Source organism: Stigmatopora nigra, chromosome 3 (assembly GCF_051989575.1).
Source record: "Stigmatopora nigra isolate UIUO_SnigA chromosome 3, RoL_Snig_1.1, whole genome shotgun sequence".
Taxonomy (NCBI): domain Eukaryota; kingdom Metazoa; phylum Chordata; class Actinopteri; order Syngnathiformes; family Syngnathidae; genus Stigmatopora; species Stigmatopora nigra.
Genome location: NC_135510.1, coordinates 5,005,724 through 5,020,074, shown reverse-complemented (window position 1 = coordinate 5,020,074; position 14,351 = coordinate 5,005,724). Strand labels below are relative to the sequence as shown.

At 37.7% G+C, this 14,351-nt stretch overlaps 2 protein-coding genes across 5 annotated transcripts in view; both read right to left on the bottom strand.

The window, feature by feature from the left end:
* The window catches only part of myo5aa (myosin VAa), a 38,353-nt gene extending 28,916 nt beyond the window's left edge, over positions 1-9,437 (bottom strand). For all 4 annotated transcript variants that reach the window (XM_077712415.1, XM_077712418.1, XM_077712417.1 and 1 more), the window contains exon 1: positions 9,206-9,437. In XM_077712415.1, the coding sequence (XP_077568541.1) occupies positions 9,206-9,232 (27 nt within the window). In that variant the 5' untranslated portion in view covers positions 9,233-9,437. The remainder of the gene's footprint in view (positions 1-9,205) is intronic.
* Positions 9,438-10,163: 726 nt separating this feature from the next.
* Positions 10,164-14,237, bottom strand: arpp19a (cAMP-regulated phosphoprotein 19a). Its single transcript, XM_077712837.1, has 3 exons — positions 14,041-14,237; positions 12,816-12,938; positions 10,164-11,979 (listed from the first exon to the last, which is right to left on the bottom strand). Exons 1-3 carry the CDS (start codon positions 14,095-14,097, stop codon positions 11,806-11,808), a joined length of 354 nt encoding a protein of 117 aa, XP_077568963.1. The 5' UTR covers positions 14,098-14,237; the 3' UTR covers positions 10,164-11,805.
* Between the last annotated feature and the right edge of the window lie 114 nt (positions 14,238-14,351).

The following is a 14,351-nucleotide window of genomic DNA, read 5'->3' as shown; positions in this document are numbered from 1 at the left end:
GAACGGTTCAAAAAATGAGATGAGACATTATTACTATATGAAAGACATTTTCATTTCAGCATGTATAATAGGATAAATGAGTAAAAGAAGAAAATAACATTATATATTGAATGTTATGAAATCACCCAAAAATATGAGCCTGTGACTGACATGTGGGCATCAAATGAAAATATATTTTGACAAAACAAGTATCGCTATTTCACAGACTGACAAAGCGGAAGCGACAAGAATCGGATGTTTGTGGGAATTAACGGTTCAGTCAAGCAGCAGTACAGATTGAGCGTTTGTGAATTGTGTGCAGTCACACAATTGTTTCTGTCTTGACCACGGAGAGCCAGCTAGACACAGCAGACACACTTGACTAAAAGAAAAAGGCCACAGACTGGAGGTAATCATCTGATCGCAGAGCGTGCCAAAACGGCGACCAACGATGCTTATCACATGCTTGTGGAATCCAAGGCGTACGTCAAATTGAGCGCATGTGCTTACACTAGCTTATGGAAGTCTTCCTTATCGGGCCACTGAACCACTGTGTGAAGTATTTGACATTATATAAGGGAAGGAATGAGGACATTAAGAAGGTTCAGTGGAACAAATTCCAAATGACTTTTTTGCTTCTTTCGAACTATTTGCATGTCGTCAGATCACTTAATTGACATTTTAATGTCAAATTGAATTGATAAGAATGCAAAACTCTCCTATTTATTTATTATGTATCGGTCTGTATGCTTCTTGTTGTTATTTGCTCACTTAAATCTCATTATATCTCAATATTTGTATCATGACAATAGAAGCATTCAATTTCATTCATTTCATTTCAATTTTGGAAATAACAGATACCGTATTTTCCGGACTATAAATTACAGTTTGCGACTAATACTCAAGAAAAATCCAATATATACTTTTTTAATCTTCATTGCGCTTCATTTTACTAATGCGACTTATAATCAGGTGCGACTTAAAGTCCGAAAAATACCGTAATTAAATCGCTTCATAAAAGCAAGAGGGGATCCACCCAAGACCAATACTGCTCAAAAACACATGCTCTGTGTCCACAAGTCAGGATTTAAAGCCCCGAGAATCTTTTTGTGTGATAATCTGCACACCAGAGAGGATTTACCCTCCACTCAACCTCATTTGCTTGCAATAGAGTCGAGGCGACGGCGATGTTGACTATTTGAAGGCTCACTTACTCGTCAGTCAATTTCATTGCTTCTTTAGTCGTTACGTAAAATGTCGATTACAGTCCCACGCTGTGAGGACACAGAGCTCTTATTGTGGATGAGTACGGTGAGCAGGATACTATTAATTGCATCTGCTGCTGCTCTACCAGTCATCTGAATCATGACATCATGGTCACGCCAACTTGCTGAGAGTCATCTGCAAGGATGGTTTAATAGTAGAACATTGCCGCCCTTTTATATGACCAACTGCGAACAAAATCAGCACGGTGAGAATTTAGGAAAGGAATTGGACTTTATCTTAGATACATTTCAAAATCAAGTAAAATCGTTCTCTGATTTACTGGCAATCAATACATAATCTACCCCGCCTGCCCATTGTTAGCTGGGACAGTCTCCAGCACCCCCAGCAACACTTTTGAGGGGTTGGGGTTACAGATTAATGGCATTTATTTTACGATGCTTTTAAACAGTTTTATGCATTTTCCCCTTTTTATAAAAAACAACAACCACCAGAACATACTTACTAATTCATGATTATTTACTCTGTCATGACACTTAATGGCAAAATCCATTTAGTCAAGTGTTTAAACTGAAAACAAAGCTTCACCAAATAGCGCATTTCAATTGATCTAGTCGTTTTTTTTCTTATTTTTGAACTTTGAAAAGCGAACAACAAAAGTAACCAAAAATCTGACATTCCACTGCAAGTCCAGTTTACTGTTCTAAATGTTACCATGGCAAACCAAACTGTGGCACTGGAAACATGACTTTAAACATGAAGCCAAAACAACACATTCTTGGTGCTGCTTAGTTCCTGATGCACCATTTTGTTGCCTCATTTACTCGTTTCCCCAAAGCCGAGCGCCGCAGCAGTCAGCCTAGCAACCGAGTAGGGTGGGAAGGAAGAATAAATCGACGGGTGCGGGATAGCTAAAAATAGCGTCGGCGAGTTTTGAGCAGCATCACACCTCGTGGAGGCATCATTGCTGCACGAGCAAACTCACAATCTGATACTAGCTCTCATTGAAGTTCACACTTCGTGGCGAGACTCCAGTCCAATTGTGAAGAATAACTCATCACATAAATGTGTGACCTAGCCCAGTAGTGAGACACAATCCAATTAAGAAGGTGTAAAAAGCTGACAATTTACAATTTGTAAGGATGAAATGAAAAAGTGCCCATTGAGACTTGAATGGATGGCTGGTGGCGGTATTAAAACAATAAAAGACAATTAAAAATAACACTTCCTCTATTGCGATTGTAACAAATGCTTTAATTTGAAAATAAATGCAACATTTTTGAAGAATGGTCTTAAAATATTTCCCTCAAATAAGGATTTCCCATGTTTCACAATCTTACCACCACAGATACTCAGACCAACTACCACGTTAAAACACCTCAAAATTCTGGCCATCAAAAACTAGATTAAGGCAAGATTAGTCCAAACCAGTCAATAATAACATCAATAGACGCCAATCCCAACCAAGACACTTTACCTCAGTCCAGGCTAAATCCCCCAAGGAAGGAGGCGGGATAGCATGACGCTAATCCTGGTTTAACTGAGAAGTTGGCTCAGGATCTGATTAGGTTATCAGATTCAACATTGGTTAATCCTTCTAACCACACTACTGTTTAATTACCACAACTTTCTCCTTCTGTGTGGAAACAGCTGACAATAAACAAGCAAAAACTAGTAACTCCAAGTAACCCAGATGATCCACCACTAATTTTTTTGGTACTATTCAGATTAAATGAGGCATACCTTTGATTGACCCTTCCAAATAAGTAATTTGTCATTACCTGTCAGTCAATTTTCAATAGTTTTTTTTTCCTAATTATGGTCATGGTTTAGAATGGAAACAAAAAAATAGCTAAAATTTCGGTGGGCTATGGGATACACCCTAATCTACTAACTGGTCAATCGCATGCATCACATAGAATAAAAACAAAGCAAAAACTCAAATTTAGACAGATGGGAAAAACCAATTAACTTAAAATGCTGATGTATAACGCAGAGGTAAACCAGAAAATTGCCACACAAGGATGAACATTTGTCAAAGTAAATGACCAAACAATCTGAGAACTCATCCAAATCACCCGTGGGATCCCAAATTCAGGCGTGCTGTCGGACGCTTGCTGAGTTGAGTCTATTTCCGCCCTTGACATCTTCCCAGAATGCACCTGTGAAACTCTCTGGAGTTGGAGCATGCTCAAGTAAATATTGTTGCGTCAATGCAAAAGTCAAGGCGAGACGTCATTCCAACCTGAGATTTTGGCCATCAAAAAGAGTAGTGACTGTGCATAAAGGATTGCATCCTGGGGGCGTGGCATTAAATCCAAGTGATTACCAATCTGTGCACCGTCATTGGCAGATTAAGGGACTTCACTTTACTAATGCGGAGCTTTCACTTTTGATCAGGCTGACTTCCTCTGACATCTCTGCACATGCACAGAGATCATTACCTTATCAGGCACAGGCTTTTCCACAAGGCATTGGTTGCTTTGCATTTTTCCGCCATTCCCTAACTTTAAATTTACTGCCATTTTCATGACTGTAGCGACATAGTCATGACTCAATACATTATAGTTTATTATTCAGTAAAAGAGACATGATTCGGATTGAAACCCACATTAATGTATAATTAATATTAGGACAATGAATGGGTCCTTGAAAAATAATAATAATAAATAAATACTCAATTTGAGGTATGTGCATACAAAATGTTTAAAAAATGGTGGTAACGTTAACGATACTTTAAGTCAAGATGTGTATTTGGTGTCTTAAAATAAATATGTAATTAAAAAAGCAGAAAAACATGGTAAATTAAATATAATTATCTGATGACTATATGTTATTCTGTCATTATTAACTTGTGTGTAAAAAGACACAGCAGGTAAAAAAAGTGTTATCACAATAATAAAATCTGTTTTAAATAGAAATGACAATGACTTTCTTATGAAAGATACTAAGAAAGTAGCGAAAAAGGTTTTTCAGTTGATGTATTTTCAGCAAAGAAAAGTCCAATCATGACTGCTGAGGCGCCATCACATGATGCCCCTCATGTGAGCAGCTGCTGTTTTTCTGCTCAACATGACGCTATGGAGCTCACAAACCCTCAGTATTAACAGAAAGAGAGTAGTACCAGGAAACCAAGTACCACCCATAAGTGCAAGAGAACTAAAAAAAAAAAACGAGACATTCTGGCCTTAAGACGCTCTGAACGGTCTAATCGCATTGAGTGGATCAGTGATGACCGTAGAGTAAGCTTCTGACTTCTCTGATAACAGGACAAAAATCCCCAAATTTCAGAAAATGACATGAATTGAAACCTATAAACGGATATAAAGTCCATATTTACAAGCACTGGATGACCACTTTCACTCTGCCTGACCATTCTCAACTATATAATGTAACTCAACCAAAATTCCTTTCAAAGTATAAACAGTTTAAACAATGAATATAAACAGAACAGCTACAAGTTACCAAAACCAAAGACTATTCTGGAACAAGTTGAAGGGTGTGTCCCCATGAGCACCCTCACGTTCTTCCCCGATAGGAATCACAAAGCCATTATCAGTAAAAAAAAAAAACAACAATTCCGATTAAAAAACTAACTTCATCTCAACTACCATGTCAACTCTACAATCCTATTAGTTGAAAAAATGAATGGAAAAACTCACGTCAACGAACATATACTCCAATTCCCGGTTCATGTTGTCACCCAAGAGCTTAGCTCATACTTCTCTTCTAGATTCCAACTTGTCTTTCCAACTCAAGGCCGCACTACTAAATGAAAGCTTCCCATAATATCAGCAATGAGCAAAGTACACAGACGTAAGATTTTCTAGTCCTATGACGCGTTAATTGGTCCTAGCGGCTGTATATGACAATTCCCGTCCTTCCCTACTGAATCACATGAGACTACACAAGGAGAAAACAAGGCTTTCCCACAAAAGTACCACAGCCGCCGCCTACAGTCAGAACGCCGCTCGCGGCGGCATCGGTGGCGTTGGATTGACATTTATTTCATTCTGTAAAATAGCATAAAATAGCATGAAATGGCAGTAGATGCTAATTCTTGGAAGTGGAAAGTGAACAAGCAGCTGACTTGGGGAAAATTGGACTTGCCATGTCAGGAACGGTGATGTCAACATGCCAGATAGGACGGCTTAATTCACTTTTCCGACTAATACGACACACATGCTCACATATAGGGACTGACCCAAACAAAAATGGGAAAATGGGAATATGTTTTACCTTCTTCTAGACGACATAATTAACTCAGTCCGACCCAGAGTTCCTTTCAGTGTATTTCCAACCAAATGTCAAGTGGACTGCTTTTCAATGGCAGATATATTGTTTCAATTTGAATTTAGCCACTAATAACCAACCATGGAACACCATAACATTCATAAAAGCGCTGTTTTTTAAGCCAAAAAAAGATAAAATAACTCTTAGTGCAGAAAAATATTAGTTGCAAGAGTGCTTTTTATGCTATTTGTTGCTTTTGTGACCCTTTTAACTAACACAACGTTGTAAAAACGTGCTTCATTCATTCATTTTCTGAACCGCTTATCCTCAAAAGGGTCGCGGGGGGTGCTGGAGCTTATCCCAGCAAACCCCGACCATGGGCAGCAGGTGGTGGCCATCCTTTATTCTGACGTTGATACAGTTTTACTACCTTGTCCGTCAGTATTTACCGCCGTCATAATCCACACGACAAATAGAGTTTAACAGGTAACAGATTAATCCTAATCTCTAATTTTGACTCCACCCAAACGTGTGCTGGTTTCTAATCCAATGTGATGCAATGCCACCACCTATTGCAGGACAAAAAAAACATGTATATGATTACTATATACATTGCGCAAGTATAAATATTTAAATGCACACATTTTTACACATTTAAGGGGCAAAAAAAAACATTAACCATCCAAGTTTTTATTATTGTACGTGTAATTGCACTGATAAAGATTAAGAATCAAAGCAGGCAATTTCATTTTACATTTAATGTGCCTAATTAAATGTCTGCTAGGTGATTTTGGACACGGTATCACATCAAACACACCCAGGACATAAATCGGGGTAGACTGAGGTAGTGTTTGCATGCTAACCAAAGCTAACAGAAACACTCAATAAGCCTCTCTCTTCTGAGTCGTGTTGGTAAAAAAAAAACGACAGAGAGGTGTTTGACATTAGACACACACACTGAAGCATTGAAAAGCCTTACAAACACTGAATGCTGTGTTTACAACTATGCAATAGCAGCCATTGAGCTGCTCTTTAAAACATCCGGCATTATTTCAATATGCAATAAAAGATGTATTCTTCTACACGGCAAAAAATTAAAAAGTAGGGAGAAAAATTCACACCTGACAAAAAGCTGTAAACTGGTATGAGAAGATTAGAATGAAAAAGTCCCATATCAAATCCCATATTGAGTGGTATCCATCTTTTAACTGTTTTTTTTTTTTTTGTTAAATATAAAGAATTCTGGGCTGAATGGTTAGCGTGTCGGCCTCACAGCGAGAGTCTTGGGTTCAAATCCAGGTTGGTCCATCTGTATGGAGTTTGCATGTTCTACCCGGGCCTAGGTGGGTTTTCTCTGGGTACTCCGGTTTCCTCCCACATTCCAAAGACACTGATTGGACACTCCAAATTGCCCCTAGGTATGAGAGTGATCTTAAATAGTTGTTTGTCTCCGCGTGCCCTGTGATTGGCTGGCCACCAATTCAGGGTGACCCCCCACCTCTAGCCCAAAGTCAACTAGGATAGGCTCCAGCACTCCCGCAAACCCTAGTGAGGATAAAGCACTTCAGAAAATGACAGGTGAAATAAGATATGCAAAAATCGCATTAATCACCTAAAAATACATTATCGGGATTAATCGGATCCAATGGTGATATGGATCATTGCACCAGATATTAGGCATTACACACCCCTACAGTCTAGACCAGGGGTGGGCAAACTGGTCCCTAAAAGCAGCTGTGGGTGCAGGTTTTTGTTCCAACTGATGAGATTTCTGCAGAAAACAAGAAGCAAATGACTGCAGATTGGTGAAAAGGTGTCCACTTTATGGGTTTGAATGAAAACCCACACCCAATGCGGGCCTTTGTGGAATAGTTTTTCCCACCCTTGGACTAAAAACACTTATGACCTTGCTTAGTTTGACTATAACAATCCTCCTCCTCCATCTATATAAGAGTTAAATCCCTCTTACTCTGGGCCACACCAACAAGGGCGCAAACACAACAAGGATGCTGGGATAATGTAATGTAGCGCTTGATTGCAGCCTCTCATCAGCACCCAAACTACTGCACAACCCCCCCCCCCCCCCCCACACACACACACACACAAGAGTGTGTAAGCATAGAAGAATGCTATGATGCTCATTTCGGACAAAATAACTTGAGGCGTGAATGTTTGGTGGTACGGCGCAATGCTGCTTTGGAGAACAGATTGCGAAAAGACAAGCGAAGCTTTCCCTCTTCCTCAACAAAACAATGACGACAGCTGTCAAAGCAAGGGGGATGGGTGACTCAGCGCCACACGCAAGCGCATACGTCACATGCCGGCATTTTTTAAATGTATTTTTTTTGGGAAGTAATATTGTCCAGAATACAAAAAAATAAAAAAAATAAAAAATATAATGAGAAAAAATATATAATATGTTATAAATGGAATTAATGTGTAGAAATAATCCTAATAATCAGAAAAAAATACGATTGAGAGAAAAATAAACCTTAGTGATATGTAAATAAAAACTGTATTTAAAGGTAAAAAATAAAATAATTACTATAATAATAATATATAATAAAATATTATTAGGATAAAGAAAATGTTTCATGAGAAAATTACATTAAAAATATATTCAAAAAATAAAAACTATTGAATTATGGGACAAAAATATATTAATGAGGAAAAAAAGCTATATTTAAAAATGTATTTTCATAGTAGTAAGAAATGAAATACTAAAAATGCAATTAAAAACACAAAGCAGAAAAAATGGAAAATAATCCAATATATTTTCAAACATATATATACCTTGGTTAAAAGGTCTATAGTAAATTAAATTCACAAAAGACCCATATGAATATGTTACAAAATAAAGCTTTGACAAACAAAATTCACTAAGTCAGGTGCAAATAAAAAACTCACAAAAACATGACAAAAGACAGACAAACATAAAAAAAACATTATATGGAAAACAAACATGGAATGGAAAAAAACGGGAAATAACTGGGTGTGCATAAATTGAATTGAATGATTTTATTGTCATTGTACGAGTATAATGAGATTTAAAGCTTTCACCACCTTGTGCACAAATAACAACAACAAACAAACAGACAAACAAAAAATCAATAAATAGGAAATAAATACGTAAACGGGTAAAGCAATGTAAAGCAAAACAATGAAGGGGAAAATAATAATAAAATAAACAAAGGGCAAACAATTGCCCCATTTGTAACCTTGCAAATGTTATCTAGGCCTGACTCACTCTCCTCTGCACAATCCACGACAACAACAAGGAAGGATGCTGGCGTCTGCTTTTATCGCAGCATCCCAAAAGACACTTAAAATCTCCTCATATTCGCTTTAACCGAGATAAACTCCAAAAATAACCGAGTAAACATGATTAATTGAGTAGAAAATTCCACCGTGGGGTGAAAAAAAAACAACAACCTGCGTCTCCGTCACGGCAGGCACCGCCTTTGCATCAGCAGCCTCATAAAAAGCTTCCCTATCAATGACATTTTGGCCAAAAACGGCGAATTTACATGACATTATAGTCTTATAGCCAAAAAAAGCTGCATATGTGGTTTTGTGTGAAGGGAAAAACAATTAAAATCTCAGTTTGCTTTACATTACAATGACTTTGATGCACCTTTTCTCAGGCAATGGTCGATATTAACGCCATGATAAAACGCCGATTCATTCATTTTAGCGGATAAAATATGGAATTATTCAAAAGGGAAAACGCCAAAGAATCTCCGGTTCGATTTCACTTGTCTTGACTTACCTTTGTGTACAGCTCCGACGCTGCCATGACATCCGCTACGAGCTTTACGCCAAACCGGGCTAAAAGTCGAGCGGCTGTCCGGGTTGCATGGGTCTCCTCTTCGTGAGGCGTTCACGTACCCGCTCGGTGTGTATACTGGAGCACGTCAAACGGGGGATGTGTCCCTCCCGGCCATAATCAAGGTGGCAAGAAAACCTGCGCCAGCGAGGCTACTGAGATTCAGGCTATCTCACTTTGCATTCTGGGTATGATGGATAAAATGAATCAGCCCCCAAAAAAGACAAGTCAGGGATGTCTCATGGGAAAACAGCGACACTTGGTGGCGGCTTGATGTATCACACCCAAAACGCCTTTATATATAAATCAATTAAAATAAACAAGTAGAAATTAACACTACATCCAGTGACGGTAACAGAATGTAAAGAAATAACTATTTATAGGCCAATGTAATACGTGGAGGTCTGATTTTTGTTCATGTAGCTCCAATATTGATACTTAATGTATATTTGGAAAGATTAATTTCAAAAAAGTATATAATTTAAATGATGAAAAAAGGTTTGAATAAAAAACAACATACATAGTATATATAAATAAATGTATACAAAATATACATATATTTAAAATATGTATATAACTGAAAAAATATATATACATAGATGAAAAAAAAAAAATATATATATATATATATATATATATATATATATATATATATATATATATATATATATATATATATATATGTGTATATATATATATATATATATAAATATATGTATATATATATATATAAATGGAAAAAGAGACCATGTATTGGAGCCCAATGGAGGGACCCAAGAACTGACCCCTGTGGGACTCTATACATCGTAATCAATGACAACAGGATTGTCCACTTTTAAAAACAAAAACAGTGTTACTATACGAAGCATAAATGATCATAATTGGTCAAAAACCCCAGGCATTTGACAATTGTGCAAAACTATTTTATTTACATAAGAAAATGGCACAAATGAACAGAAGGGCAGCCATATACATGCACATCATACATCAGTTTTCGAGCAGGGATTGAGTACAAACTGCAAGTAAACTTCATGTCGGAGGACCCCGCGGCCGCTGAAGCCATGAGTGAGGAAGAAGGCGGCATTTTAACGCAAAGCTGCTTTTCGTCCTACATTCAAGCAAGTGGGAAGGAGAATCTCTGAGCTGAGAGACAACGGGTTACCAATCAAATGGCTTGTCTTAATCATCATGCTGAAGGCAACTATGCTGCTTGTGGCCGTGACTTTGAAGAGGATATCTTGCAATCTCAACCCTGAGTTTAGCTCCTGGATTAAATATGCTCACTTTGGAATCACTTGGTTACTTTTTTTTTCCACCAAAAAAACCCTTTCAGGAGTATCAATTTTGAAAATGTCTTTTTTTTCTGATAGTTAAAAGGGACTTTTGACAAAAACAAACTGGCTGCACTTAAATTTAACAAATACAATTTGATTCAAACTCATATCAAGCGATAAAACATGTTTCAATAGTTCTCTCGATTAAGGTTGTCGTGGAACCCAGACAACAAGCCGATAAATTCCCACGCTTTCAGGGCTTTAATTCAGGTGACATGATATTTTTCTGACCAAAACAGATGATGTCTGGCTAACTTTTGTTCGGTAAGCGACTTTTTATGATCATAAATAATGCTTTCAATATACAGTACATCCTTAAAGTATTCACAGGACTTCACTAATTCCACTGATATGTACCAGCCTTACGCCAATTTGGTTTATATGCATATGATAGCCTTCAAGTCCGCAATAAATGAACAATTTTTCAAAATTTTGGAATGAAGCTGTCACACATAACGTAGAAAAAGTGAAATTACAATTTTAGCTTGTCTGCATTAGTTTATGTACAGTGTGTGTGTGTGTGTGTGTGTGTGTGTGTTGCAATGAAATATTCGGAGGAAACTTGGTTGCCAATTTCCATATGAAATCAAGAAATTAAAGCATTCGAGCCTACGTTCATTTAACAGTGTTGCATTTCACGGCATCCTAAAATGAGGAGAATAAAATCATATTCTAATACTACAAGACAAGTCACAATGAGGAAAAAAAGTGCTAATGTCACATAAAAGTATGTATAATATTTAAAGTCATATAATTATGAACTCTAACGCAAAACTTGCATCTCGTAACATTGTGACTTTTACCTCATTTTTGTAATATTGTAACTTTATTCTTGTAGTATTCTTTTTCCACTTTTTTCTTTGTTTAAGCCCAATATCTGGAAAGCAGCTTGATTTCTTTAAATTTGAGCGAAACCCTGCATTCATTAACAGATAAATATAGTGAACGATATGCAAATTGGACGTAAAATGCTAAAATGAAATGTATTATATACACAAACACACTTTCCCGCCTTGAGGCATAATTACCCCCAATGGCGTGCTGTCTTTCAGTGTATCTTATCTTAGAGAAATGAAAATATACATGGTGAGGAAAGGGGGAGGAGCACAAGAGCTGGCAAAGCACCATTTTCTGTCGGTTGGGAAAACAGGTGGACTCGTCACGAGCGGGAGGGAGAGTGGGGTCGCATTACAAGATCTTGAGTTGCCATCAGCCGGCTAGTTTACTAGCCACCAGGGAGGGTTTCCTCTGGGGTAGGTCCTGCGGGGTGGGAATGTGGTCCCCCGTGATCTCCGTCTTCTCAGGTGCCGCCGCCGTTGGCAGCTGCTTGTTCTTTATCTTGGCTTTGGCCATGTTGTAGTCGCCCGAATCAAAGTATTTTTGCTGGAGGGTAAGAGGGAAAAATGAGTATCTGCAGTAATGTAAACCTCCATGTATAGACTTTTCTTTCCTATTGTAAAATGCTAAATTATATTAGAAACACATAAAAATGTATATTTATATATCGATTTACTATGTACAGCAGCAATCCCTTGAATATAGCAGTTAATGTGGACAAGACGTGGCCGCGCTAATTGGAAAAAAAAAAAAAAACATTGCTTGATTTTTTTATTTTATTTTTGTAGCTTTGATATAAAAAGTGTGTTTATTAGTCCGCTAAAGCCTGGTAGCGTAAAATATGAAAGAGTTGTAGTATTTGGCTTTACCACTTTAGGACCTAAGTTAGCCAGCTAGTGGTTGAGTTGACTGTCATATCTCTGTCTGAAGGCTAGAGGGCGCTATATGCAAGGAGCAGCTAGATGACAACCACCAGGAAGAAATAAGAGGAAAACAAGAAGTCATATTTTATCATCAGGTGCAAACGGGTTGCTCTTGATGGAAAGCATTAGGTTCTCTTACTGTAAATGTGCACTGAAAACCTAACTAGAATCTAAAATCCCAAATTTTCAGTGTTAATACCCTGAAAAATTGCAATAATAGCAGCATGACAGTAAATTATACAAAGAAAAACATGTGATACACGACAGTGTTGCGTGGTGACATTTCTCTTAGTCTAATGTAAATATCACTAAATCCTCCTTCTTCACCTTCAGTTTTCAATCTATTCTATAAGACGTAAACCCTGATCCACTTTTAGATAAGCCTGTGTTAAGTAAGTAGCATTACAACTGAAATTGACGGGTTTAAGTAACAACTTGAAAGAAGAAAATGGCGTTTACCCCTTTCTGAAGACGTTTACGAAGAAGATCGGAACCCCCTGGTTTATTTCCCAAGTTTGGGTATCTGGCTTTCAGTTTGGCTTCCTCCGCTTTCTCTGGATTGGTCATTTTATCTTGAACCTCCTGAAACACACAAACAGTTATGTAGCACTAAATATTATACAATCACATGCTAAGGTTAAAATCAAAACATGTTTAAATCATAGATTATACTATTACAAGATTCAAATTGTGAAACAATTATTTTGTTGCTTATTTTTGTTAAGTCTTTGTGAGCACAATTTTTTTGCATAATAGGAGATTTAAGTAATATTTGGAGAAAAGTCATAAAATTATGCTATTAAAATATGACGTCACTCATTTTTGCATTAATAGACCCGGAAGTTGTTCGGGGTCCACAGACATCAACTTGACAATAGGTCAGTGTGGAAAAATTAGATTTTGGAATAATTTTGGAGGTTTATGGGATTTCTGCTGAAAAAAAAATTGATTAGAATGACTATTGTTAATATAGGCGACATGGTTTTAAATTAAAATACGTTCAGATGAGATTTTTTTAATGCAAAAAGTGTTTGTGTTTGGTTGGGAAACACTAGGGGGTTATAACACTAGATATTAAACACACACAAGCGGAAAAGACCATCATAAACATTTCCTGGGCGGAAATGTTGATCCCCCAAGACGAAAGAAGGTCAAATATGTCATACTTGAACACGAGGGGGAAAAATCAACATGAGGTTGAGAGATGTTTGCTTGACAATGCATTAGCATTCCAACTAGCCATTCAAGCTAGCATGCAAAAGGCCACAAAAACGCAAAATTGGATGTCCAAACCTCTCTAAATGTCAATACATCACAAGAACCACTTATTTATAAGTACAAATAAAAGTATCCATAAAGAACGACAAATTAAAGATAGGTAAATATACACCAAGGCCATAATTCTAGGCTGCACGGGCGGGACTGTGTTAGCTTCTTAGCTAACCATTTTCCCAAAATGTCATGTTAGCTGGGTAATTGTGAACATCCGTTTAGTTTTCCACATATTTTAAACAGAAAAATGATGTCGGTTGATGTTAATATAGGACACAACGTAATAAGTTCAGACAAAAAGGGATTATAACAGCAGCATGATGAACGAGCGGGAAGAGGCAACCCTTAGCCCTCGTAGCCGCAACAAAGTCACCCGGGGGCTTCCCTCCAGACAAGCGCTTTACGTACGTACCTGATCTTCCACCAACGTCTCCTCGGACGTGGGGGCGTCTTCGTTACCGTCCGACATGAGCGAGTTTTTGGTTTTGCGTTCAAGAAAGAAGCTGTTAAAATTGTTTCCAAGAGGTCCTCTTGGCTGCTTGAGTGAGGGCTCCGCTGCGCTCTCTTGAGTGACGTCGACGCGCGCGCTCACGCATCGTTCCTACGTCACTAGTGGGGACACCGTGCGCGCTCACGTCTTGATCACCAGTCAGTTAAAGAAAAGTATTTTTTTTTATTTTTTAAATCAAGATATACCCCAAAGGAACTTACACCAAACACCTT

Coding starts and splice junctions, on each gene's coding strand:
- arpp19a (XM_077712837.1), bottom strand. CDS start 14,097: ATGTCGGACGGTAACGAAGACGCCCCCACGTCCGAGGAGACGTTGGTG. Junction 12,939..14,040: donor AGACGTTGGTGGAAGATCAG/GTACGTACGTAA, acceptor TGTGTGTTTCAG/GAGGTTCAAGATAAAATGAC. Junction 11,980..12,815: donor GTAAACGTCTTCAGAAAGGG/GTAAACGCCATT, acceptor CTTACCCTCCAG/CAAAAATACTTTGATTCGGG.